The 27,725-nt window shown below is 30.9% G+C and overlaps 4 protein-coding genes across 7 annotated transcripts; all 4 read left to right on the top strand.

The window, feature by feature from the left end:
* The first annotated feature begins 4,705 nt into the window (after positions 1 to 4,705).
* Positions 4,706 to 7,167, top strand: LOC114191723 (elongation factor 1-alpha). Its single transcript, XM_028081082.2, has 3 exons — positions 4,706 to 4,803; positions 5,388 to 5,877; positions 5,986 to 7,167. Exons 2-3 carry the CDS (start codon positions 5,416 to 5,418, stop codon positions 6,865 to 6,867), a joined length of 1,344 nt encoding a protein of 447 aa, XP_027936883.1. The 5' UTR covers positions 4,706 to 4,803; positions 5,388 to 5,415; the 3' UTR covers positions 6,868 to 7,167.
* A 2,299-nt stretch (positions 7,168 to 9,466) lies between these two features.
* LOC114191721 (elongation factor 1-alpha-like) lies at positions 9,467 to 11,886 on the top strand. 2 transcript variants are annotated; one of them, XM_028081080.2, is made up of 3 exons: positions 9,467 to 9,547; positions 9,910 to 10,383; positions 10,655 to 11,886. In XM_028081080.2, the coding sequence occupies exons 2-3, from the start codon at positions 9,922 to 9,924 to the stop codon at positions 11,537 to 11,539; spliced, it is 1,347 nt and encodes a 448-aa protein (XP_027936881.1). In that variant the 5' UTR covers positions 9,467 to 9,547; positions 9,910 to 9,921; the 3' UTR covers positions 11,540 to 11,886. The 2 variants fall into 2 exon arrangements, with proteins under 2 accessions (XP_027936881.1, XP_027936882.1); XM_028081081.2 differs by having other exon boundaries at positions 9,469 to 9,559.
* Positions 11,887 to 12,733: 847 nt separating this feature from the next.
* Positions 12,734 to 22,342, top strand: LOC114192086 (alpha-taxilin-like protein). 2 transcript variants are annotated; one of them, XM_028081665.2, is made up of 13 exons: positions 12,734 to 12,949; positions 13,580 to 13,795; positions 13,869 to 14,021; positions 15,287 to 15,375; positions 16,487 to 16,592; positions 17,097 to 17,164; positions 17,852 to 17,929; positions 18,832 to 18,896; positions 20,249 to 20,315; positions 20,413 to 20,595; positions 21,284 to 21,340; positions 21,461 to 21,556; positions 21,987 to 22,342. In XM_028081665.2, the coding sequence occupies exons 2-13, from the start codon at positions 13,585 to 13,587 to the stop codon at positions 22,119 to 22,121; spliced, it is 1,308 nt and encodes a 435-aa protein (XP_027937466.2). In that variant the 5' UTR covers positions 12,734 to 12,949; positions 13,580 to 13,584; the 3' UTR covers positions 22,122 to 22,342. The 2 variants fall into 2 exon arrangements, with proteins under 2 accessions (XP_027937466.2, XP_085532387.1); XM_085676261.1 differs by having other exon boundaries at positions 12,810 to 12,949; positions 13,564 to 13,795.
* Positions 22,343 to 23,709: 1,367 nt separating this feature from the next.
* On the top strand, positions 23,710 to 27,075 carry LOC114189977 (ER-based factor for assembly of V-ATPase). Of its 2 annotated transcripts, none has more exons than XM_028078709.2 (5): positions 23,710 to 24,069; positions 24,206 to 24,344; positions 26,085 to 26,170; positions 26,297 to 26,468; positions 26,817 to 27,075. In XM_028078709.2, the coding sequence occupies exons 1-4, from the start codon at positions 23,806 to 23,808 to the stop codon at positions 26,456 to 26,458; spliced, it is 651 nt and encodes a 216-aa protein (XP_027934510.1). In that variant the 5' UTR covers positions 23,710 to 23,805; the 3' UTR covers positions 26,459 to 26,468; positions 26,817 to 27,075. The 2 variants fall into 2 exon arrangements, with proteins under 2 accessions (XP_027934510.1, XP_027934509.1); XM_028078708.2 differs by having other exon boundaries at positions 26,808 to 27,075.
* Positions 27,076 to 27,725: the final 650 nt, after the last annotated feature.

Below are 27,725 nucleotides of genomic sequence, written 5' to 3'. Positions count from 1 at the left end.
TAATTTTTATTGATAAAAAAAATTCTGGTGTGAGAATTTTGTTAAGATTTAATTTGGTTCAGAAATTAATTAAAATTGGTAAAATCTTTATCCTATGAAATTTTTGTGGAAAAAAATATATATATTCTTCTAGAACTTATTTTTTTATAATTATTTTCAAACCGTGTCCAATTAATTTATGAGAACGTTCCTAAGTCAGAGGAATAGAATGGATTTTTATTTTTTTTGTAAAGGATAGTGTGTTATGACTCGTCCTCTGTTGAGTTTGAACAGTGGTGAATTTTAAATATATAAAAGTTAGTTAAGTTTTGACCCTTTTTTCATGATGAAATTATACTTTTCATGAAAATTTAAGTTAAATAATATTAAAGGAAACTTCATACTATAAATCACCTTGTACGTGTATCTATAGCAGACACTAATTCTCTTTAACACAAATGGAAATCTCCCTCTTGAAAAATATAGAGTTTAGGAAGGAAAAAAAAAAAAACTATGTACATTTCACACTCTCGTCCAATTATAAATAATCATGTATAGTAAATAAACAGTCTTTTACAATATTCTCTTAAAACTTATTATACTAATATTTTTGTGATCGTTTAATTATTAGTAAATATCCACTAAAATTTTGTAAAATTAATACTAACGAGTATTTGGTGTATTATTTAGAAACTTCATAAAACACTTAGCCTGATAAAACAAATTACAAAAGATTCAAATAAATGAAGAAATAAGAGTTAGATCCATAGTAGTAAAGTAACACTTTGTCTTGAATATCTATCACCTTCTTAGAGAAAATTTAGAGAATTTGGAGTTTTAGAGAAATATAATTTTAATAAAATAAAAATTGAACGTGTATTTAATATTTATAATTATTTTCATTTTATCTATTTTTAACTTATCTCTAAAAACTTCAAATTATATATTGTATAATATTTTTTTCATCTTTTTAAAAACATTAAAAAGATATACAAACCTTTTTGTCTCTTTTTATATATACTCTTCGTTTGATGAAGTATTTCTCATTTTTTTCAAGATTATAATTAGGAGATAATAATTACTAGTATTCTATTTTAATTTAAAAGTGGAGTAATATGCCACCCAAGTTGAGTTTTTCTGGTGGTGAGCAAAAATGAATTTTGGAACTCAACTGATATCTTTTACAACATCTCAGTGTATATGTTTTATTATTATTTGAATGAAACCATATTAATTTCGTTTAGGACAATTCTTATTTTTTAACTCAAATCTTTTACTTTCTCATTTAAATTAGTATCAATCAATGATTAATGTATTATTATGTTTTAAAAAAGAATTACAGTAAATTACGTCAAAAAGTAAATTATATAAATTTAAAAAGACGAGAGTGGTAATATAATTTTCCTTTGGTTTAATCACATTATTTGTCACTAATGACTTTATTTTGGCATTTATTATAACAAATTTTCTCGATCTATGTGGAACTTGAGAACTAGACCTATCTAACCCACTACTTCATTCCGTCTATGACTAACGAAACGTGTCCAAATTTTTATTATACTATTCAATAATATAATTTTTAAAGATAGATAATGTTGTATGAATAATTTTGAAAAAAATTATGGTGGGAAAAGAAAATGCTTTCGATTCGCTTTTTGTGTTGTTGCTTAATTATCGGTTTCAAAAGTAAAAATCAAATAATTTCATGTTTTTTAACGACAAAGAAAATAAGTTAATCTTTTATTTTCTTTCTTGTAGGGTATATAAAAACAATAAGAATATTTATCTTTTTCATATTTTTCAACTTACCGTTAAATAAATATAAGGTCGTAAAGTAGCACCGACAATTCCAAAAGTAATAAGAAAGGAGGGTGGCGGAGCAGTGCAACATCGTGCTTGCTTAAGGATTAAAAAAGCTATGAATAAGCAAATAAGATTTCGGATAAAGTTTTGGGATATTTAATTGTGATATTTACTTTAACCATGCGAAATTATAAAGTTAATTAGCACTCTCTTTTTTTCGGCGCTTTCTTTATCGTTGACTAATATTATTTTAAAATTCAATACTCTTTTTAAATTATTCAGTTACGATTATTGACATAAGTTAATATAAATTTTGGTTATATAATACCAAGTTTATAAATATTAAAGCATACTTGATGTAAAATGAAATTCTATGTTATTAGGCAAAACTTTTAATTATTAGTTATCGATGAGTACGCAACTATTTTGATCTAAAAGTGTAACATCAAACATAATTTAGGTCATATTAATAAATTTTTCATCCTTAATAATTATTTTGCTATGAATTCACTATTAGATTTTGATTTGAGCCACCTAAACTTCGTTACGTGATAATTATGTAACTCGCAACAAAATATGTATGTTTTGTAATAAAAGTGTTGTGAACTTCTTTTAACCACATTATTCTATGAAATTATTTATAACTTTATTGGTGAATGAAATCGGGTGAGCCAGATTCTTAATAGGTTTAATATATTTTTTGTCGGTATGAAAATTTGTAATTTTTTTTAACTCATTATCCGATTTGAATTCATAGTAAGTCATATTAGTTATTTAAGATATTATGTTTATTATGCAACTTAATTAGTTATATTATATTTATCTTAGTTAAACATAATAATCTAAAAAGGTTACAAATTGAAAACTATATGTAGCATAATATATTACCTAATTTTGTTGAATAATATTAAATTATTAAGTCATTGTTTTTAATATGTACTGGCGTAAACAAAAGTGCTGTTGTTGGCGTAAACAAAGGTGCTGTTGTGCGTGCCTGTGTGTATGTATTTTTTGAATTATATTAATAATTGATGATATTGTAATGTTATTAAGTTAATAAACAAAATAAAAGTATATTTATAAAAAATAAAATAAAATGTATGAAGAAAATATGAGAAAAATAACTGTTAATGAATAGTAGGAGAAAAAATAAGGAGATAAGTAAATAATTTTATTAAAACTTATAAAAATAACCACTAATTTTTAAAAATTTAATAAATAATTAAATTATAAAGGGTAAAGTTGGAATTATGAAATATGGACACACAAAAATAAATCCCTTTATGTATAGTTATAGATGCATATATATAGCTAGAGATACGTGATTGTTGTAAAAATAGTAGTCTTCAACAGGAATTTTTGGAAAGATTTATTCTGTTTCCTCTTGTGAAAGTTTAAATTCATCATTTTTTATACTACATCTTAAATCGAATATAAATTCAAAAACTTATTCCACAACTATACATATACTATATTTGTTTTAAATACGACACATATTCAATATTTTGATTTTATTTCAAAAATAATAAAATACGATGTGATATATATATATATATATATATATATATATATATATATATATATATATATATATTAAAAAATGTATAAAAATTTAAAAAATATAATAAATGTGATTGTTATTATGTAAACCCAATTTAAAATTATATGTATTAAATTTATCAATATAAATAATTATAAATTATTGTAATAAAAGTACTCATCTTTTATACATTATATATTTCGTTGATAAAAATCGATAAAATATTCTAAAATACTGGTACAAACACATTTAAATACAAATTCGTGATTCAAATTGGAATATCGATTCATCGTTGTTTTATAATAATGTTTTTCACACATAAAATACAAATCTATTAAAAATTTGGATTCAAATGTAAAACAATTTAAAGACCCAAAATGATCATATCCAACTTCATAACTTTTCATTCTTCATCCCCAAATATACATTATTATATTTTTGGGTTAATTATATCATTAATCCTTAAACTATTGATATTTTTTGTTTTAGTCCCTCATTCCATGTCCCTTTCGTTTTACAACTCATGAATTTAATCTGAATATTCTAATGAGTTTATTTGGTATTAGTATAATTGTAGGACTAATATTTAAATAGGTATTATTATTTTGACATACAATAAAATTTTGTACATAGGTTACATTTATTATTTTACTCTTTAATTTTTTTTCTTCTTTTGCAAATATAAAATTATTTTTTTTAACGAATAAAATATTTTAAAAATAAAATTTCAAAGCACTTAATATAAAAAAAATCACTCATTTAAATATTTAATTAGTAGGATGGAACCTACTTTCATTTTGATATCTTAAATAACTTACAAAATTAAGTATTGATATTTATATTAAAATATAATGATAAAATTCATTAATTAAATTAACGACTTTGTTAATGTTGTCTGAAATAGATTTAATTAAGATATTTTTTTAAAAAATAAAACTAAATTAACACATTTTTTTTAGAAATAGATATCAAACTAAAATATCTTAACAAAAATAATACGATCTTACTAATTAAATCCTTATTTAAATTAGAAAAGGTTTTCTATCATTAGTAACAACCCTAAATCTTTTTTTATCTTGTGCCGTCAAAGAAAATAAACCAACTAGGAATTGGCGTAAAAAGTGACATGATCTTCTACGATTTTTTGCAACACGTACTGTACACATAGGAATATCTAAACCATTAATTACACTCTCTGTTTCTAGATTAACTTATTGACGGCTGAGATTCGGCTATATGGTGTAGACAAAAGAATTGGCCGCAGAGGATCTGGTTTGGCGAGAGGATAGGTTTTCCATCGACGCCACGTCAAAAGAACAGGGATACAACTGGAATAAAGTGCAGAGAGTTAAGGGTAGTACCGTCAACAAAAATTAGCAAGTTGCAGTCTATAAATTCTCGGTCCCTCTTAGTCCAACAATTATCTTTAGTACACTCTCTTCTCGCGGCTAGGGTTTAAGAGCAGCTTCTTTCTCTTCAAGGTTATTTCTTGCTATTCACTTTCCTTTCATTGCTTCCTTCATGTGTTAGCTTTTGTCTTAGTTAATTCCTCGACGTTTACGGAAACGATTGTTATTATCCGATTTGATTTTGGTTCTGCTTTATCTCTCTGCTTAATGGAAATTACCAATCCAAACAGTGCGATTCTCGTGTCAATTCGAATTATTTGTTTTCTTGGTTCTTCATCTATATATATGTTGCTGTCGATCAATTTTTTTACCTGTGTTTGGTGTCTTGCATGGTGGTGTGGGTGCACATATAATCCTCCATCTTCATATCGTATTGTTATTTTAGTTTGAGCCATTACATGCTTCGTATTACAATGAAGTCTATATCTAGTTTTTACTCAATCTTTAATAATTGGGGGTCTTTTTTTCTGAGACATATCCTACCGATTTGAAAATTATTTTTTATTTTTGTCAGTGCCGTGAAGTTTTTGGTGTATGGGTCATCTCATTTCATTTTATCTTTGAGGATTAGGGTTAACGTTTGGGGGGGAAGTATGTGTAATATTTTACTGATTTATTCTGTTCTTGGATGATTGATTGTTGTGTTGATTGGCCAGATCTTAATTGTTTCAATTTAGAGGACTAATGGGTAAAGAGAAGGTTCATATTAACATTGTGGTCATTGGCCATGTGGACTCTGGAAAGTCAACTACCACCGGTCACCTCATCTACAAGCTTGGAGGTATTGACAAGCGTGTGATAGAGAGATTCGAGAAAGAAGCTGCTGAGATGAACAAGAGGTCATTCAAGTATGCCTGGGTTCTTGACAAGCTCAAGGCTGAGCGTGAAAGAGGAATCACCATTGACATTGCTCTCTGGAAGTTTGAGACCACCAAGTACTACTGCACAGTCATTGATGCCCCCGGACACAGGGATTTCATTAAGAATATGATTACTGGGACATCCCAAGCTGACTGCGCTGTTCTTATCATTGATTCCACCACTGGTGGTTTTGAAGCTGGTATCTCCAAGGATGGACAGACTCGTGAACATGCTCTTCTTGCTTTTACTCTTGGTGTTAAGCAGATGATTTGCTGCTGTAACAAGGTATATTACATGGGTACCTTTACCTCCCTGCAATTAAAAGTAAACTTAGTTACTCAGTTGTTTTAAAATTAATTTATTAACGCTTTCATATTTGGTACCTATGAATAGATGGATGCCACTACACCTAAATACTCCAAGGCAAGGTATGATGAAATTGTGAAGGAAGTTTCTTCGTATTTGAAGAAGGTCGGTTACAACCCTGACAAGATCCCTTTTGTTCCCATCTCTGGTTTTGAGGGAGATAACATGATTGAGAGGTCTACCAACCTTGACTGGTATAAGGGTCCAACCCTTCTGGAGGCTCTTGATAATATCAATGAGCCAAAGAGGCCATCAGACAAGCCTCTTAGGTTACCCCTTCAGGATGTGTACAAGATTGGAGGAATTGGAACCGTACCTGTTGGACGTGTTGAAACTGGTGTGTTGAAACCTGGAATGGTTGTTACCTTTGCACCAACTGGACTGACAACTGAAGTTAAGTCCGTGGAGATGCACCACGAAGCACTCACTGAGGCTCTTCCCGGTGACAATGTGGGATTCAACGTGAAGAATGTTGCTGTGAAGGATCTGAAGCGTGGTTTCGTTGCCTCAAACTCCAAGGATGATCCTGCCAAGGAGGCTGCTAATTTCACGTCCCAAGTTATCATCATGAATCACCCTGGGCAGATTGGAAATGGCTATGCACCTGTTCTTGACTGCCACACCTCCCACATTGCCGTGAAGTTTGCCGAACTCGTGACCAAGATTGACAGGCGATCTGGTAAAGAGCTGGAGAAGGAGCCCAAATTCCTGAAGAACGGAGATGCTGGTTTTGTGAAGATGATTCCCACTAAGCCCATGGTGGTTGAAACCTTCTCTGAATATCCTCCACTTGGTCGTTTTGCTGTGAGAGACATGCGTCAAACTGTGGCTGTGGGAGTCATCAAGAGCGTGGAGAAGAAGGACCCTACTGGAGCTAAAGTCACCAAGGCTGCACAGAAGAAGAAATAAATTGCGCAGGGTCTATCAAGAAATCTGTTATTATGCCTGTGATAAATGGTGTCTTCTTGTAGACGCTGTTATTTTTCGTGTCAGGATATTGTTTTTCGTATTTTGTTTGAGGTTTTCTCCCTCATCTCTCAAATTTTGTTCTCAGAATTGGGTTCTTGGTCGATGGGGGCAGGGTTTAGACTTTTTTTTTTTTTCTATGCCTTATTTCTTGTGTAATGTGTTTTTGTGAGAACGTTTATAATTTGGTAAGCTACAGTGATATTTAGGACGAGCCCTATAAAGTTTGGGTTTTGAATGTCATGTTATATTTTGTTCTTATTTTTAGATTAGTTCTATGTGACTAATTTGGTATTTCCTATGGTATATCTGTCTTAATGCTTAATGGGTATACTTGTTCTGGATTTTAAGTTATAATGTATATTTCTAAAATTTTGAACAAGCACTTAACGCTGATCATAACATCGTTTCTACATGAACAAAACTTGAGTGATAATTTTATAATCATTAAAATCCTTATATCAATTATTTTGCTTCGTTAATTGTTAATTTTTTGTTTCTAAATGTGAAAAAATAATTTAGTTCTCTAAATTTGAAAAATGTATCAATCTTGAATTAGCCGTGGTAACTCGATAACATTTATGGTTTAGACTTTTTAACTTGAATTTTAGTTTTTTTGAGAAATAGAAAGTATAAATGGATATTTTTATTAAGATTATAATTTTATTTTAATTGTTCTTATATCGTTGATTTTGCTAAGAGACCTTAAAATTGATTCTTTTAAATAAAAATAGTCATTTTTATCATTAGAGTTCAATAATTCTCGTAGACTTCAATAATTTATTGATGCTTCTCTGTTGATATATATATATATATATATATATATATATATATATATATATATATATATATATATATATATATATATATATATATATATTATTGAACTACATTTAGTTAACTACTTTTAATGTCATTTTTCAATCATATTCTTTTTAGTCACATAACTTAAATTTAATATATATATATATATATTTATTTATTTATTTATTTATTTAAATAGATCGAACCAATTCATTTGGACCGACTTATATTAAAATATTATAAAAAATAATTCAGAAAAATAACTAAAATATTTTAATTTTTTAAGTGTTTGACATTTGAAACATATATTTATAAAACAAAATAACAAAACTTTGGTATTTAAATAAATAAAGTGGTTGAATGCTTTGATATATATATATATATATATATATATATATATATATATATATATATATATATATATATATATATATATATATATATATATATATATATATATATATAAATAAAAGATGTTGGTTATAATCTTTTACATATATTCAATAACTAATTATATTTTATACTTATTTTAATTATATTTTGAGTGTTTATTCAGGGTTTAAATATACACATCCATATTTAATTTTCTTTTCATCATTCCACGTACCATTATATTACTTTCTAAATTTGTACTTATCTGAACATTGAAAATCATCTGCAAGTGAATATATTTTCAGTTTTGATTGGTGCTCTCTCATTACTAGATTGATAGTTCGTCCTTTGAGGATCTCATACTTCCATCTCAGAAACTATTCATCAATCTAAACACACATTCTTTATTAGTAATTTAGCTAAGTTTAATATAAAAAGAAATTGATAAGAAAAATCCATTGAGATGATGTCACTGTATAAAAGAAAAAGCTTCGTTAGTCCCATTAGAAATAATATCACAAATTCCATGTTGTGAAACTCAATTCCAGATTGAGTGTCTCCACATTGTGCAAATTTTAATTTTTGTAAAAATCTTGCAGACAGATTCGAATTTTGCGTGAGAGAGAATTGAGAAGCCATGACACATTCATCTTGTTAATGTGGTGTCATTCCACATATGAATATGTTTGATAAGGTTCAGCAATGGAACCATTACAAAAACTTGTTTTTGCTAATATGAGCCATCTTAATGGCCTTTATCCAAAAACTAAAATTCTCAGCATATCAAACACATTACTAACTATAAATGTCTAATATAAAATAAAGGTTCCTAGTAGGCATTTAAGGTTAATGACAGTTTTAACGGGTCTTTGTGTTTAACGAACATGTTTTGAAAAGTTAATACTCACTTTGAATAATTTGTTAGTGGGTTGACATCGATTTTCTTTAATATTATTTTTGTGATGAGAAATTTTGAAGGAAGACTTGTTTCTGGTGTTACTTGCAGGACAAGGTTAGCTATTGTTTCTGACTTTTTCTGAGAAAATAATGATTGGGAAATTATTTTTTAACCTTTATAATTTTAACTTACAATTTAAAACTATTTAAAAAATAAAATTTCAAATTATAAAAATAATTGTTAAGATTTAATAGTCAAATAATATTAACGGCTGAGAAAATAATGATTGGGAAATTGTTTTTTAACCTTTATAATTTTAACTTACAATTTAAAACTATTTAAAAAGTAAAATTTCAAATTATAAAAATAATTATTAAGATTTAGTTGTCAAATAATATTAACGGCGTTATTATATATAACTTGCTGCGCAAGGCTAGATATTTTCTATAAATAAACCCCTCTAACCCCTCTCAAAAAAGCACTTTTCTCTGCTACACGCACACTCTTTCTCTTCTTGAGGCTCTCCAGGGGTTTATCGCTTTCACCAAGGTTATATCTCAAGTGTGTCTTCTTATTCATGGATTATTAATATATTACCGATTCGTAGACTTGTTAACTCAGTTTAGTGTATAAAATTTGACTATGGTGGTATAATCAGTTCTGTCTTTTAACGTTTTTGATCTGGGATTTATGATTTTATGTGCCTGCTACAAACCCTGAATGTGAGAAAATCGTGTAAATTTGATTTTCTTTTGGTTGTTGTTGATGTTGTTGTATATACATGTAGGTGTTGATTTCTTTTTACGGGGTAGTTGTAAGTAGTCTTTTTATGCAATAATTTGTGTATTTGTAATGGTTGTATAAATCAGTGTTTTAGTGTATGCAATGCAAAATGATAACTTTCTTTTTAGGTTGGAGAAGTAATGGGTAAAGAGAAGGTTCATATTAACATTGTGGTGATTGGCCATGTGGATTCTGGGAAGTCAACTACCACGGGTCACCTTATCTACAAGCTTGGAGGTATTGACAAGCGTGTGATAGAGAGATTCGAGAAAGAAGCTGCTGAGATGAACAAGAGGTCTTTCAAGTATGCCTGGGTTCTTGACAAGCTCAAGGCTGAGCGTGAAAGAGGAATCACCATTGACATTGCTCTCTGGAAGTTTGAGACCACCAAGTACTACTGCACAGTCATTGATGCCCCCGGACACAGGGATTTCATTAAGAATATGATTACTGGGACATCCCAAGCTGATTGTGCTGTTCTCATCATTGATTCCACCACTGGTGGTTTTGAAGCTGGTATTTCTAAGGATGGACAGACCCGTGAACATGCTCTTCTTGCTTTCACTCTTGGTGTGAGGCAGATGATTTGCTGCTGTAACAAGGTACAGTAAACTAAAATTCTTCACCTTCATCTCATGCACTTTGAAAGACATGCACACAACCTATTTGATGTAGCACTTAGAAATTTTGCACTGTTGTGAGGACAATATTTGGTGAAAAAAATTGTGTTGGATCTTTAATGTCAGAGCAGTCACATTTCCAAGTCAGAATAGTATCTGAATTGGAGAGACAGGAAAATAAGTTATTGTTGATTTCTTTAGTTAATTTCTTGAAATTCTCAATTCTTACTCTCTCTTTGGCTCTCTTGAGTAGATGGATGCTACTACACCTAAGTACTCCAAGGCAAGGTATGATGAAATTGTGAAGGAAGTTTCTTCTTACATGAAGAAGGTCGGTTACAACCCTGACAAGATCCCTTTTGTTCCCATCTCTGGTTTTGAGGGTGATAACATGATTGAGAGGTCTACCAACCTTGACTGGTATAAGGGTCCAACCCTTCTGGAGGCTCTTGATCAGATCAATGAGCCAAAGAGACCATCAGACAAGCCTCTTAGGTTACCCCTTCAGGATGTGTACAAGATTGGAGGAATTGGAACTGTACCTGTTGGACGTGTTGAAACTGGTGTGTTGAAACCTGGAATGGTTGTTACCTTTGCACCCACAGGTTTGACAACTGAAGTTAAGTCCGTGGAGATGCACCACGAAGCACTCACTGAGGCTCTTCCCGGTGACAATGTGGGATTCAACGTGAAGAATGTTGCTGTGAAGGATCTGAAACGTGGTTTCGTTGCCTCAAACTCCAAGGATGATCCTGCCAAGGAGGCTGCAAATTTCACGTCCCAAGTTATCATCATGAATCACCCTGGGCAGATTGGAAATGGCTATGCACCTGTTCTTGATTGCCACACCTCCCACATTGCCGTGAAGTTTGCCGAACTCGTGACCAAGATTGACAGGCGATCTGGTAAAGAGCTGGAGAAGGAGCCCAAATTCCTGAAGAATGGAGATGCTGGTTTTGTGAAGATGATTCCCAATAAGCCCATGGTGGTTGAAACCTTCTCTGAATATCCTCCACTTGGTCGTTTTGCTGTGAGAGACATGCGTCAAACCGTGGCTGTGGGAGTCATCAAGAGCGTGGAGAAGAAGGACCCTACTGGAGCTAAGGTCACCAAGGCTGCACAGAAGAAGGGCAAGTGACTCGTGCAGGATGGTCTATTAAGGAATCTATATTACCATGACTATGATAAATGTTGTCTTGTTCGTAGTAGTACTTTTTTTCATGTCGGGAACTTGTTTATCAGATTATGTTTCAGTGTCAGTGTCAGTTTTGCTCCGTCATCTCGCAACTATTGTTCTCAGAATTGGGTTCTTGATCGACGGTGGCAAAGCTTATTTCCTTTTTCCACTTTTTTGCTTTGTTTCTATTATGATGTGTTTCTGTGTCTTTGAAATCTTTGCAAAGTACAGCGAGTCTTGGGATTTGTCCTATGATGCAGGTGTGAGCTTTGAATGTCAACTTTATATCATTGTGTTCTTATTTTAAATTTGTGGTGGGGTCATTCGTGCAGTTCAAGTTACTTTGCAGCCAGTATCTTGGATGAGAACATAGGTAGCATTTCGAATTTGATTGGTGTTATCTTGAAAGTATAGCATGTGTTCTTTCTTCTGGATGAGAATCTCAAAACGTGAATAAGTTTTTTACTGAATCATGTTATTGGAGTAACATTTGTTATTGGTGATTGAAAGAATGGTGTTTACCTATAAATCTTAGAAAAGAAACATTCTAATCTTAAACATTTCAATGTTTTAAAATAAGATGACTACTATATCTAATAATAGTTGAAAGATTTCGTTTAGTTTATTTTTTCTTTTTGCACATTTATTCTTGTTCAGCTTCAGCTTTTAAACTCCTAGATAAGCAACCATTTCTAGTAATTGTCTGAATTACAAGTGTGTGTGTGTGTAACTTTAGGTGCTAATAATGACCAAGCAGTTAAAAAGGAATGTAGCCAAAAAAAGTATTAATAAAGCAAATACACGGACTTAAATTTGTTGATTACAAGAGTAATTTTCAAAAAAATATCACTTTCTTTTTAAAAAAGTAATCATTTTGTAGCAGTTAATATATAGTTTTAACTTATCAATCATAAGAATCAGGTGATTAATTTTTTTACAAGATCTTTAATTCACATGTTCTAGTAAGTGCTTTAAATTTAGATCCAAAATTTATAAAAGATTAATGTTAATATAATATGATGAAAGCCTTAAAATTAAAAATTAGATATTTTATAATATCAACAACCATGTTTTAAAAATATATTTTCTTTTGTAAAAATAACTATCCAAACATTTAAATCTGACATTTTGAAAATTTGAGACACCATAGACACTCGAACAAAAAGTGGCTTCGTAGTTATACCTAGGTAGCAAATTTATAGAAGAAGAAATAAAAGAGAATTTTGGTGTGAGAAAAGCGAAGAACAGGTGGTTTGAAAGTGTTCGCTGGAGCTCCACTACCACACCCACTGTTGGATCCTTCCTCTTCTTCTCAGACATTACATTTTCTCACTTCATCTTTTTCTACTTGTATTTTCTGCCTCCTGCTAGGTACTCCCTTCGATTTCCCCTTTCCCAATTCCATTCCTTCTTTTAAAGTTTTCATTTTTACTATAATTCTTAATCATCCCCATCATTCAATGTTCCACATGGGCCATTTGCCCTGCATACGCCCACTTTCTTCAATCTTCAAATTGTTGGTTCAAACGACGATGGGCGTGTTTTATTCGGTGTCGTAGCGGAAAATGTTTTCGTTATTTTAGAAAAAAATGACGTGGGTGAAGTCATTCCTCTCCTCATTTTTAAATATCTTTTCCAACAACTTTTTTTGGGCTTGTCTAGGGCGTTTCTTTGTTTGATATATTAAGGGATTCGATTTGAGATTCGTGGAATATTGTTTTTGTACTTGCTATAATTTTATTGAAAAGTTAATTTATATTGAGTTTCGTAGAAATATTGTTGTCAATCCTTGATGAAGTTTAAAATTAGTTCAGGTGATTCTGACAGAAAATATCCTTTCTTGTTACAATTCTAATGACAATTCCGCAATGTAATTGTAGATGCTAGTAGAATTTTAAAAGCTATTGTGACTGTGATTTACTTGTCCTCGCAGTATTCTCGTAAACAATTTAACATTTAATTGTACTTAAATAATTCTAAGAAAGGGTGCTTGAGATGTAGGTGAAATGCAGAATTCAGATGCAAATCAGCTTCCTGAAGTTGATTCGTTGCCAGATGGGTTTGTTGAGAGTACTACAGAGCCTCTTGCTCCTGCAACTCCAACTCCTGAGCAAGAGAAGCCTCTCAGTAGTTACAAGGATGATGGTTCATCCGACCTTATTCATTCTAATGAACTATCAAATGACATTGGAGCAAAAGAGTTTCAAACCAATCATGGTAAGCAAGATCAGTGAGCGATAAAAACCTTTTCATGTTCCACTATCTAAAGCACTTAGTTTTGATGCCTCAGACTGCTCGGTGGAGATTTCCTCTAGTAGCTGTATGCAGCAGAATGAAGGTGTACAGATTACACCTGTAGCTGTATCTGTTCCCGAGTCTCCACCATCCATATGCTGCGAGGTAAAGGAGCCACAACAAGGAGAATGCCAAAGTTCAGATGGATGTAATATCCTAAGCCTTTATGTCCCTTTTTGTAGATTTTGTGACTAGTAACTACATGCTAATATTTGTTTAGTTTCATGGGACTTACACGAGTAATGGATTGATCTTGACTACAGACATGTTTCTTTTTTGTGTGAATCCTTACTATTGAGTAGAACTCTCCTTCATTCACTTATAGATACTATCTGTATACCTATGCAAAAGTTTCTTCTCTTCATATGTATTTTTCTTTAAATGGAACTACTAGTCCCTGGTTGCCTAATGATTTCTAAAATTCCTCTGTTTTCTGATTGTGTAACTTGTTATCATGTATACACAAATTTCAAAATTGGAGGCTTCCTTATTCGTGTTTGTGTGTGTGTATGCTGGATGTCACTGGAAAACCTTGTAATCCTTCCCTGTCTTTAGTTTTTTAGTTCTAACCTTGAACAGTCTCTATATTATGCGGATTAGGTATTGCCATTGTCATGGCCCCCAAATTTATACTGACCTTGTTAAAATTAAGCACAGACTGGGCATAACTTTATTGTAAAAGCAAGATCGTAGGAGGATTGTCCATGTCATTGTAAGTAGTACTTTGACCATATTTCTACCCATCATGGGATCGTAACACTCCCCTTATACTCAAGATTGGACACCTGAAGTGTGAAATTGGCAGTATTGGACACTTCTGAATTGTGGGTGACTGAAATATTAGGATTGAGATAGGACCTAATACCCTAATATATTAGAATTAATAGCATACAAGGTTTACTTCATCTTAAAAATCTAGCTCAGGGGTTGGGATCAACTTGCCCTGGTCATTATTATAAGGATTACTTTGACCATATACAGCAGGTGTGAGTTCTTAGCATAATGAGTAATTTTTTTCTTTTTTTGAACTAGGCATATTATATAAGTCTGTTTATCGATCAAGCAACTCCTTTTTTAGGATTAAAAATATTTCCATTGAAAAGAAAATTGAAAATCCATGATTTTAAGAATTTGTCCGTTGAAAAGATGAAATGTTCTCTTAAACTTAACATTTTTTTTTCTCTTGCATTTCTGATCACTTTTGCTGACACCATACCTAGCCATGTACTAAATAAATGGTTGGAATAATGGTCTAAACTCACATAATGAATGGGTTACCTTGCATGCTTGGACATGACTACAAACCCTTTAAAATACAAGCTTTTAGATCTCTATGTTGAATTACTGATGTCTTCTAGTTATTTCTTTGAGTATTTGACGTGGTGGTTGTGTTGTTGCTAATTGCTTTTGCAGCAACTGTTGTACCTTTGGAGACAAAAGCATTGCCCGTAAAGAATGTGTGTTCATCAGAGACTGTTGATTCTTCGAAAAACAAAAAATCAGTTAGTCAATTATCTCTGTTAATTTCTATACGTGCACATGAATTATTGCATATGTATTTTCTGCTATATATTTCTGTCTGTGTTCCCTCTGGCTCTTAAATTCGGCTATTTATTTTGAACAGTTGATTAAAAATGTTCTTGTCGGTTCAACTGACATAACTTATTTGACCCACAACTAGCCTTTTGGGCATTGGGTTTGGTAGGACAAACTTGATCTAGGCAAAGCTTACTGGAAATAGGCAGAACAATACTCTTTGCTTTATAATAAAAAAAAATTGAACATTTTTTAAATTGTTAAGCTGTGAGTTTGCAAGTGTAATGTACTTTCACCCTGTTGAAGAATAGTAATGAGGCTGTACTGATTGATTCTGGTGTTGTTAGGTTATCTTTATGAGAACGGTATAGACAAGTATGTAGGGGATTTTGAAGAATGTTATAGGAAGTGGTAGGTTATCCTTGTTTGGTCAAAAAGTTATAGCTCGGAATTCATAAACTGTATCCATCATAGTTTCTGAATGATTGGGCAGTTTGTAATGCTTTAGCTGTTTAATTTGTTTATAGCAATGCATTTGTAAAGGAGGCAAGTTAATATACTCTGATCGTAAATATAATTGCGGCTAGTTGCAAGATTAGGTTCTATTGAATAGGAAATATGGATGGACCATCACAATTGTTCCACATCAAACACTTTAGTCATGTTGAGTTCACAATCTTTTACAGTTAAGGTCATGTTGAGTTCAGTGAGTACATCAAAATCAAACAAAAACATCTGTTGTGGAACCGCTAGTTTTGTGCAATCACTGGTTGAATAGAGTGTAATATACTTTTGATGCACTCCAGTATTATGCTTGGTCAATATTCAGGAACCTTTCTAGAAAACCCTCTTTCTTATTATAAAATGAGCTGATCACATCATTTGTTTCAATGTCTCAGTAACTATAAAAGGATGATTTTACATATTGTATTTGAATTAAAAATGTTATAGAATGAATTATATTTATCTCATTTTGATCAACATGAGCCAATTTACGTTCTTTCTTTGTGATGTCACAATGAGTATACGAAACTACATCTAGGAGAGACCGAATAGTTGAGCTTCTTAATTTGTCAGGCAACGGGTGAAAAGCGAAAAAGTGCAAAGCGTACTCTTAAATCAGAGAAGGAGCTTTTAGAATTTACACTCAATTATCAACAAGTGTTGGCAGAAAGAGATGCAGGTATGTAGCAATGAATATGTCCTATGCTTATAAATAAAGTTTTGAATGGAAAGCATTTGTGAAGTTTCTAATCAAATTTTTGAAGTTCTTATTTATGCTAGTGTAAAGTAATACCTTCGGTGTTTAGGGAATATTCATCAATAGCTTTGTAATTGAGCAATCAAATAATATCTTCTATTGGTATTGTATTATTCTCTATTGGCTTTCCTTTTATTTTACGTGTATCATTTCTCTTGTACTAATAAGTGTACTCTGCAGGTTGTTTCTCTCAAATGACCATTTAAACACGTTAACAACTTTTTCTTTTAATAGTGTGGGTTAGGTTGCTGGAGGTTTGGGTAGATTTTTTGGTTGTTTACACACTGTTTATTGAAATAGTATCAATTAAAACACTTTATCTATGACTCATTTTTTTTTTTGGAATTTTAAGTACATGGGAGCATCTAATCTGTAGCTACATTGATGCTAGTTCTTGTTCATCAACTTTTGCCTTTCTTTTTGCAGCTCTTGCGGTCCGAGATAAGCTTGAGTCACTATGTAGAGAATTACAACGTCAAAATAAAATGCTGATGGTATTTTCTATTGGACTGTTACCTGCTAAACTGATTTTATAATAGTCCTAGATGTGGAATTGATATACCTCAACTTTTTGTCTTTCTTATATGCAATTGAGATATGCTGATTTATGCAAATTTTGCTGAGAGGCTAAACTTCCTGATTGGAACTAAGTTTTTCAATAAAAGAAGTTCTATCTATTCTAGAAAATAGTAAAAAATTTAGTCTGGAGGATAACATATTCCTTTAAGAAAGAGTTAAGAATTTTAGGTTTTGGAAAATCATTGTATTGTCTTGCTCTCTCATATGTATATTTATATATGCAAGTTTGAATAACTGAAAGTACAACTCTGAGAAATCAGAAATAAAGGCTAGACCTTGACATATTAGATACAACAACTGCTATGTGGAAAGATTAGGCAGCCTTGTTGCATTGCATGCTTGAGTAGTTAATGATTTGAAACCCTGCCCTAGTTGTGCTCACCCCCTCTTCATCATAATATATAATTTTCTATCTCTAAAAATTGTTATCTCGTTAGAAAATGGCTCCACGTGATTTTTTTTCTTCAGTTCATTATATTTTATTTTTTGATCTGTTTCTAACTATCATGAAATAGTATGGTTGGGATCTGATTCATCTTACTTCAAAAACTACATCATGATGCTTTTTAACAAAAGGACCAAGATTTATTGATCATTTTCAGGAAGAATGCAAGCGTGTATCAACTGAGGGGCAAAATTTAAGGTTGGACTTGTCAGCCAAGTTTCAAGATGCAATCAAGGTTTGAGAATTGTCTTGACTAGAAATTAGAATGTATGATATTCTGATCAGTGTGCATTGGGTATGCTTTCATCATTCAAATTTAATTAGTGGAATGTGGTTTTAAGTGGTTATGAAATCAGACATGTTATTTCTAATTAATTGTATTGTATTAATACTAACAAATAGGCTGGAACTTTGGTTGGGATTAAATCTTTTCTTTGAAGGAGGGGGCTTCCATGTTTTAGACTTGCCATCTAATAAGGTTCTTTTCTTGCTATGTTTTTTGGTGCTGTGTGGGTGACTTCTTTAGATCAGTATCTCTTGACAGATATGCAGAGGCAGTTGCACAGTAGTATGGATTTAAAACATTGACTTGGCTGTCTTTTCTTTTTATAGTACAAGTTATTGATGATACCCTATCTGCCTCTTTTTGGTACCCTTTCTTCATGCTTATTATAATATCTTTTTGACTATATAACATTTTGCCTTCTAAACGTTGGCCAATGGCCAACAGATATAAATGGAATGCTGCTATAGCTATTGAGAAGTTATATGGAAAAGCAAGTGATACTGGACACTTATCTGGAAATTTAAATGTGTTCATTAAGGTTTGAAATTGGTGAATTTTATCTCAGAATACAAGAAGAAATATCTCTTCTAGCTGCTCCACGGTTATTTATAGCATCATCTATCAATTCTTACCAAAATGAGCTAAAAAGTCCATAAATTACTGTATCTGTTATGTTTTTTCCTTCAATAGTCATTTGGCTTATGCTTCAAGTTGGTGGAATATGTTTCAGAATTTATTATAACCTCAGAAACTTATGCTTATTTTCTTCTGAGATGATTTTGGTGATTACATCACATGCTTCAATTTTCCTGCTTTTTACTCCACTTAATAGTAATTTCCCTCTGCTACAGGATGTCAGCAATAAACTTGAAGAGCGCAAGGATGAATGCCTTTCTCAGCTTAAAGAGAATGACATGTAAGACCCTGACAATTGTGAAAGTAGAATTTATAGCTTTACATAATGTATCAGCAAATGTATATGTTTCAGCTATACATATAACACATGTTCATGCTTGAGTATTTTATTGCCATATGGTATTTTTTTTCTGGGTTATAGGTTATCAATTTCTCTGCAATGCTTTAGTGTAGAATGCAAGTCTTATTATTTTGGTTACTAATTTGCTGGGGGTGCATTCTTTTTCCCTTGTGTGCTATTACTTTGCTTGCTATTTCTCAATAAACTTGGGTTGACTTCATGTGTTTTATTGCCTGCCACCTTTTGGATAAGGTAATCTTTAATACAATTTATTGACTGGCCTTTCCTTACCAAGCTAAATATTCATTTCTATTTGTTTGGTTTGATATTTTTGGTTCATCACTACAATGAGGAATTGGGTTTTGCGGTGCTCTTGATTTGCGAGTTATTGGGTTTTGCGGTGCTGAGTAACAGAATCATTTGATTACATTGCTTGAGTGTTATAAGCACTCAGCAGTACCTCTTATTTATAATAATTTCAGATTGATTTACATTAATGAGGAATTAGAATATGTAACTCCCAAAACTCCTAGAATAGCTACTATACATTTGCTTTTAAAAAAGTAAGTGTTGTCTGTAATGTTTATTTATAGAAAGATAAAAACCAAATTACACTGATGTAACTTTTACTAAATATTACCCTGTCAATTAATATATAAAAAGTGAATTTTACTGATCCAAACCTTACTTATATTTTCAAATCGTGATTATCCATGTCAAATAATTTTGTAACTATGATCTATGTGAAAGGAACTTTCAATCTAAATTAAAAATAAATAACTCCCGTAATAGCCATTATACATTTGCTCTGTTTAAAAAAATAACTAATGTAGGCAATGTTTGTTTATAGAAGAATCCTCTAAGGTGAAAGATCAAATGTTACATTAATGATTTGTAAATATTAAACTGTCAATAACTTTATATAAAAAATATTGCCTATCCAACCGTTAAATTATATTTTCATATCATCATGATTATCCATGTCAATTTTTGTTAAAAAATAACAATAACAAATAATTCATATTTATATTTTGAATAGTACATTACGTCAATATTTATCTATATAAAGGAAGTATAAAACAGTTTTATAGTAATATAAATTTTGTATCTATAATATTTGTAAAAGGAATTTTCAATCTAACAGTGATTTTTGAAAAAAAAAACATTATCCAATAGAAAATATAATTGGAGTAACATTTGGTAAAAATTGTGCCCGTGTGTTTTTGATCCCTCCTCATCCTCTAATTGTTTCTTGATGAACACAAAATAAGTTGCCTTAAATCTCAATACAGGTTAAGAAACAAGCTAAAGCAGCTTGCTGAACAGTATGAACTCTCTGAACAACAATATGCACAAAAGGTGATGTTTTTTCTTTTCTTGTGGTTTACATTGGTGATATAGTTGTGTTTATAAACTTTTGTAACTTATTCACTTTAATGTTGTATTTGTTCAACAGTTGAAGCAAAAGTCTTTGGAACTACAGCTTTCTGATTTAAAAATGAAGCAACACGAAGAAAAATTGATTCAGGAACAGTCACAGATAAAATTATATGCAGAACAAGTATCTCAGTTATTAGCTACTGAAAAGAGTTTACGATTGCAGTTGACAACTGATGGAGAAAAATTCCAACAATTTCAGGTTTTGTTTTTATTCTCTTTTTTATTTGTCACAATTTGAATTTATAGCCTCTTTTGCTATAATGTGCTCATTGTTTGCATAAAGGTCTGGTTTACTAAATATTCGTAATTTATAACAATTTGATGTGGAGATAAACAATTTGTGGTTGGATTCATAAACGTCTTACTCTAATCGTGATATGGTTTCACATCCTCAATGCTTTATTTTTATGACAATTGAACACAAATTAATATTATATACTTGTAGTTATTTCTGCTGGATTTTTGTTTTCCAAGATATTAGTAATTTTTAATATCGTAACACAAATTCTGTATCTTTTGATTCTCTTTCAGTTAACTGGTCCAAGCCAACTGATCTTTCTTGTTTTCACACATTCTACTTTTTTATCTTTATTTGACTGATTTGACCCTCCTTTCAACTATTTGCTTTTAGGCATGTCATTGATAACTTGTTTTCTGAGTACATCTGGTCCCTGTTTTGCTAACAGGATAAGCTTAACTTATTTTCTTCTTTTTTAAGTGTTCATAGAAAAGTTTACTAAAATTTACAACTTGGCTTTTCTTTTTCATTTCTATTTCTGGCTTTGGCTTTGCTTCTTGCTAAAGACCTTTTAGAATGTTCTGAGGCTGATCTCTCCATTCATACACTGTTCTGATCACACATATTTAACGCATGCATTGAATTTCAGGAAGCATTGTCAAAGAGCAATGAGATTTTTGAAACATTCAAACAAGAGATTGAGAAGGTAAACATTATTTCTCTTGCATGTTTTATTTATTCAAGACCAGTAATTTTTCCTGAATCATATATCGGATGACTGCAATTCTAAAGTCCAGTCTTTTCCTTTATTGTGGTTGACAACCAGATGGCAAAATCAATCAAGGAACTCAAGAAGGAGAATCAATTCTTGAAGAGTAAATCTGAGAAGTCTGATGTTACACTTATAGAGTTAGTTGATGAGGTATATATATAGTTTATGTTTCCTGTTTTTGAGCATTAACCATTTTAGCATGTTATAAGAATTAAGAAAGAGACATAGATAAAGAGATTAATTGGCCTCATTGTGTTATACACACCATTTTACCCGGAGAAATTGTAAGATACCCAAGATGCTCGAGTGCCTGATGAAATGATTAAAGAAAAAATAGTGCTAGGTTAAGTGAGCTCCTGAAGAATTTCTACAGATAGAATCTTTCTTGATGATGCTTTTTAAAAAATGTATATATTGACTTTAGGCTTCTTAATTTTCTATTGTTTCTTTTCAAATTTTATTGATATTACATTAAGCTTTGTACATTGATTTTTTTGGCATTTTCATTGCTCATATTATTATTTCCTGTTTTTTCTTAAGATAACTTCCTTAATCTATGAAAACATTATTGTCTGAGCAGCGTGAGCGATTGAAGAAACAATTGGAGAAAACAAAAAATCAGAAAGAAAAACTTGAATCATTATGCCGGTCGCTGCAAGCAGAAAGGAAGCAAAGTTCTTCCGAGAACAAGAGCAATAGCTCAGTTCAAACATGAAGAAGAATTGGTTCCTATTTCCTAGCATCTATAGATAGATAATAACTTATAGAAGGAAACATATTTCTATTAATACTAAGTTTGACAGTGACATGGCTTTTGGTTTGACAGGGAATTTGCATGCAGGTACATGAATGTGATTTTGTTTGCTATGTTGTTATTTTTTATCCATTTCAAGATTTGAAACAGGGTGAAAATGTCGTTGTTGATCTTGTCATTCATTCTTGCTTTTGTTTGCTCCTTTTCATTTCTTGCTTTTCATGGTCTCTCACTCCTGTGCTCAATAACAACTGATAGTGTTTTTTAAATGAAAACTTCTACCAAGACCCAAAATAATTATATTTACCGCCATTGTTTAGCTAATATTGATACAAGTTAATTCAAATGTTTCTTTTTTAGGTTTGGGTTTGATCTGTTAGATTATAATATTTAAAATTTTATTTAGTTTAAGTTTTTTGTTTGTGAAATTTTATTCAATCCATGATTTATCTAGGTTTTAACGAAAGTTATACTATATGAAAATTTGTAAATAAATAACCAAACTTATCAACCTGATATGTTATTTGTAGTTGTCTAAAAGACAAAAATATCTTTAATTTTTATCATTTCTGAATAAGTTGTTGGGATTTTCTCGTTTCTTTCTGCCGCTGTCTTTCTAATGATGTTTTCTTTTGGTTTTAAACTTTCAATCTTTGAAGCTTTCTCTGTTTAGAAATGGTAACATATGACACTTTCTTATGATAACAAGAATAACTTTTAAAATATACCATCTGAAAATAAATTCTAAATTTCACGGTCTAAATTTTTTAATGCAAGAAAGAAATTATTTTTGAATTATGTAATAAAGTTTTTTTTTTCTGAGGAAGAGATTTTCAAATTCTGAAATCTATAAGTTTTCCTTCTTAAAAAAAACATTTCTAAATAGCACAATCTAAAAGTGATGAAGATTATTTTTAGTCTTAAAAAATTTAGAACCTAACTAAATTGTAGTAACTTTGGATTATTTAACTAATTATATGAACAAAATATGAAATTTAGATGATGGTATTATGGCGAGAGATCCTATCCTAAAACTTGCTAGTTATTAATTGATATCTTGTTAATTGATTCCTTTCATTCCCAAGTTATTAATTGATATCTTTTCAAAAATAAAAAGTCACATAATTAAGTTTATAATTTTTTATTCAAAGTGTAATTTGACTTCTTATGCTCATTTTAAACAAACAATTCATCTAAGTAACATTTTTATAATGTTTTCACATGTTGGATTTTATCATGTAATTGCACATTTACTAGGTTAGTCATCTTTTAATACAAAATTTTATGGATCATTTTAACTCTTTTTATTCTTTTCATCAACTCTTTTAAACTTTATATTGGATCTTGAACTTCCATGTAATTAAGAATATGGATTTCCATGTAATTATGACTTTTAACTTCATGGTTGTTAAAGTTTTAGCAAATTACCTGGATAAGTAAAAAAAGAAAAAAAAACTTTCCGAATTATTTAATTAAAAAACTTTTAATTCATTATTTAATGACTTCAAAATTTCACTATTTAACAATTTGAATTTTTTTTTCTTATTTATCATAAAACAGAAAGAGAAAGTACGCACCCTCTCCGCGACGATTACTTTTTGCAGTGAATGGCGTGCTGGAGACAGTAGTAGCAGAGAATCCAGTAATGGGTACCGACAAGCCAAACCGGGTCGGGTTGGTTATATCCACCACACCCTCGATTCGGGTTTTCCTCTCTGGTGCGTCGAAAGACGCGACTCTTTCCGATGACCTTCGACAAGCATCCTCCGACCTGCTCCTCCAATCGGAGTTGCCCTACGCCCCACTTCGCGCTGTGTGGATGGCCTCTGATCCATCCACCAGACCCGACTTGACCCGACTCTTTTCGGGCACCCGTCTCATCTTCTCCAGCCCTAAGCCCAGAGAGAAGGTTAGTGTTCTATTCCTACTCTCGGTTTCAATTTCCCAATTTTGAATTTCCTTCAATTATGATTACCTCTTGTTTCCGTGGCTCCAATACATGTTGGTGATTCAATTTTATGTTTAACATTGTTATTGGTGTGAAGAGTGAAGAATTGAAAGCGAGGCTGAGAAAGCTGGAAGATTTAGCGGAGCGGAAAGCGTATCAGGAACTTGTGAAGGATATTGCACCGCCTAAGGATGTTCCGGAACCATTTTCTTCTTACAAGGATCAATTAGGGTTTGGTAAATTCTTCTTCACTTTAGTCTCCTATAGCAACTATGCCGAACTCTAGTTTACCATTTCGATACATGATACATGTATGAGATGAATTTTAATTACAATGTAAAATCTTTGCCATGTACCAAATCAAAATTAAACTAATAGCCGTTACTTGTTGAGATATTGATGCTTAATTTGCTCATTTAGAATGAACACCCTTTGCTAGATTGGGTAGGTTATTTTGCTTTATGATCTCATTTCACAGTACAGGTTTTGTCCCTTATTTTGCTCATTTAGTTTGAACACCCTTTTCTAGATTGGGTAGGTTATTTTTCTTTACAATCTCATTTCACAGTACGAGGTTTTGTTGCTGAACCAAGTAACCTCAACATTGTAATGCAGATTGGCTTCGGAAGTTCTTATAATATTTACTAGTAATTAGTTTTTTTCCCCATCAAGGATTCAAAAATGATTTGTATTCCTGCAAAAATGTAACTTGAATGCATTCTAATGTTGTGTTTAATTGCTTGTTTTATGTACATCCATCGTGACATGTTTATTTTTTTATGTTTCCCAATTGAACTGGACAGTGGAAGAAATAATGTTTGTATGAAAGTAGTAAAGAAGAATGCATAGGGAAGTGAAAAGGAGATATTAAATTTTATTGACTTTCATCTTTTGTTATGCATTGAATATATGACACTTCATGCATAGATGTTGCCTCTGGCCTTTCTTTTCCAATGCTTGTTAATGTTAACTACGTGTGAAGAAATATTCTTCTGTCTTTGATACTGAGATCTTCTCTGCCTGTTTTCCTGTCTTCAGTGGAATTGATTTCTGTTTGGAATAGGCTATTGATGGTACTGATGTATTAATGATTACGTTAGTTACTATGTATAAATTACAGAGTGCAGCACTTATTGTATACATAGTCACGAAATATTCATATTTGAGTTTGTTAAATATAGGAAAGAGAGAGACATTAAGCTGAAACAGTGTGTTTTTTAGACAACATGGATGCTTTATTTATATTTGGAAAGAGAATAAATACAATTAATATAAGAGATTTAATATCCTGTAATAAAAAATGATATGGGAATAAATATAAACATTCCTAATAGTGCATGTATAATCTAGATTTTCTTGATTATATTGGATCTGCTCCTTATTTTGTATAAGAGTAACAGAATTTAATTTCAATCTTCTGTTAGTATAAAGAGATTTGTATTGTCATCCAATTAGAAATTACTCTGGATATGATTCATTTTTGTTATTACAAAAGCGGAAAATTTATATCTTACAGGATAATTTTTATGAATCTATGTAGTTTTGATGGTTGAAAATAAAACTGAAAAGCTGTGCACATATGCTCCAGTTATGCTGCATTTAAATTAGCAACTTCAGTTATGCTTTAGGTAGTTCATTTTTTATATTTATCTTTCCCAAGATAACTTGTAATCCTTATGATAAAACATATACTGATTTTGCTGCTGGTGGCGGCCAGTAAGTAATGTAAGACCTGCAATTTCCTTATGCTGCTGGAAGACTTTCTTAGGTGATTATTGGAGTAGTGATGTTAATTAAAAGTTATCCCTTTTGTACTCACAAAGAAATTGAGAAATTCAAATTAGATGACAGAAATCTTTAATCTTTTTTCTTTCTAGGGATGTGATTTGACACATTTAGTATATCTTTTGTCACATTGATATAATGTTTGTGCTCTGAAGAAGCTCTATTTGATATTTTTTCTTTAACTTTTCCAGGTTTACATGTTGTGGTTACCATGTTTACTGGCTATCTCCTTGGATATGCTGCATTTAGAGCCTTGTTTAATCACAGTCCTGCCATGGTACTGTCTAAAATATGCTTTTCATTATCATTCATTTATCCTCGATTAGTGTTTTAGTTTTGAGCTCTCATTTCCTCTTCATTCCTTTCTTTCCTTCTTTCCTTCCTGTCTTGTCTCTATTTCCAGAATGCTGCTGGAGGAATTCTGGGGTTGGTTGGTGCCATGCTTGTTGAAACTTTCCTTTTCATTATTAGAAGTTCAAATGCAGATACCAACAAAACAAAAAAATTCAGTCAAAAATCAAGATCGTCCTTTTCAACACCCAGTTCTACTAAGAAAAATCAGTAGAAGTGATCAGGTTGGTTATTTTTCAGTTCTAAGAAATATCTTTGTTCTGAGTTCCAGATAATTTAGAAGTGTGATAACTCATGGCAAGCCCTTTGTCTTCTATGCAAAAAAGTGAATATTGTTGCCTCTTAAGATCTTATGTACGAACACTTGTTGCCATATTGTATGAGAACTGTGTTAGATGTCTTTATATCAGATATTGAATAAACACTTGAATGTTTGTAATTGTAATTTTATATTTTTTATACTTTCGTTTTCTAAATCTTCATAATAATACTATTTTGAATACCATAGTAATTAAATATTTTTTGTATTTAATCATTTTTATAATGACTTGTGCTTTTTTTAGAACATGCAGGGATTTTTTCTTTTCTCATCTACTTTGATTGGAATATAATTAGGAAGGAGGTACAGAGATGGAGATCCAACCTAAGACCTCTTGCATATTGTATATCTCATAACAGATATTGCTATGTATTATTATTTACTTTTTTGGGAACCCTAACTTTATGAAATTAGTATTTAACCATGTAAATAATTTAAATTAATTATAAAATGCTTACATGTGAGATTCCCAATACAATGAGGAATATAAATTAAATATTGAGTATAGTAAATGAAGTTCAAATATTGAAAACAAATTTACAATTTTTACTGACTTTCTTATGACAATTATTAGGTGTTAAGATGGTTAAATATATCATATTTAAATATTTGAATATCATAGTAATTGTAAATATTGTTTAAACAATTTCTTGTTCGAATGTTTCTAAATATTTGAGTTAAACAATGCATAAAACTTTAAAAGCACGCATAATTACGTAATAAAATAGCTTATTATATATAGATGTTATATGTTAATATAATGGAACAAATAAGATAATAGTAACTAAGATACTATTGATAATAATTGTTTTAAAATGAATTCCAAATTAAGTTGTGAGTTAAAGAAAAAAGTCTTACTGTGTTATAGTTTTATAGGTCTTAATGGCTTTTGAGTAGTTGGATACAGCTGTTGTTACTTTGTTTATAATTCATACAAACTGTCATTAGCCACTTTTATGATTTTATATTACAATGTGTTGCACAGTTAACAAAAAAAAAAAATCAGTGTTCTTATCCTTTGGAAATAACAAATGAAATAAAAAAGTATTTTAAAAATGATGTCTTTTAAAATTGAAAAACATTATACATTCTAAAATCGATGAACAATAGTAATGGATCCTAATTTTTTAAACAATCTTTCATGTCATTTAATTATACTATT

This window comes from Vigna unguiculata, chromosome 7 (genome assembly GCF_037176805.1).
Source record: "Vigna unguiculata cultivar grain cowpea cultivar isolate G323 ecotype 2 chromosome 7, ASM3717680v1, whole genome shotgun sequence".
Lineage (NCBI taxonomy): Eukaryota > Viridiplantae > Streptophyta > Magnoliopsida > Fabales > Fabaceae > Vigna > Vigna unguiculata.
This window is presented reverse-complemented; position numbering and strand designations above follow the sequence as displayed.

Bases quoted from the DNA above. Each gene is read 5' to 3' on its own strand.
- LOC114192086 (XM_028081665.2), top strand. From the start codon at position 13,585: ATGCAGAATTCAGATGCAAATCAGCTTCCTGAAGTTGATTCGTTGCCA. The intron at 17,165-17,851 runs GTATTTTCTATT...GATCATTTTCAG, and splicing joins GTCAAAATAAAATGCTGATG to GAAGAATGCAAGCGTGTATC. The intron at 21,341-21,460 runs GTAAACATTATT...GTTGACAACCAG, and splicing joins TCAAACAAGAGATTGAGAAG to ATGGCAAAATCAATCAAGGA.
- LOC114191723 (XM_028081082.2), top strand. From the start codon at position 5,416: ATGGGTAAAGAGAAGGTTCATATTAACATTGTGGTCATTGGCCATGTG. The intron at 5,878-5,985 runs GTATATTACATG...ACCTATGAATAG, and splicing joins TGATTTGCTGCTGTAACAAG to ATGGATGCCACTACACCTAA.
- LOC114191721 (XM_028081080.2), top strand. From the start codon at position 9,922: ATGGGTAAAGAGAAGGTTCATATTAACATTGTGGTGATTGGCCATGTG. The intron at 10,384-10,654 runs GTACAGTAAACT...TCTCTTGAGTAG, and splicing joins TGATTTGCTGCTGTAACAAG to ATGGATGCTACTACACCTAA.
- LOC114189977 (XM_028078709.2), top strand. From the start codon at position 23,806: ATGGGTACCGACAAGCCAAACCGGGTCGGGTTGGTTATATCCACCACA. The intron at 24,070-24,205 runs GTTAGTGTTCTA...ATTGGTGTGAAG, and splicing joins GCCCTAAGCCCAGAGAGAAG to AGTGAAGAATTGAAAGCGAG. The intron at 24,345-26,084 runs GTAAATTCTTCT...TAACTTTTCCAG, and splicing joins CAAGGATCAATTAGGGTTTG to GTTTACATGTTGTGGTTACC.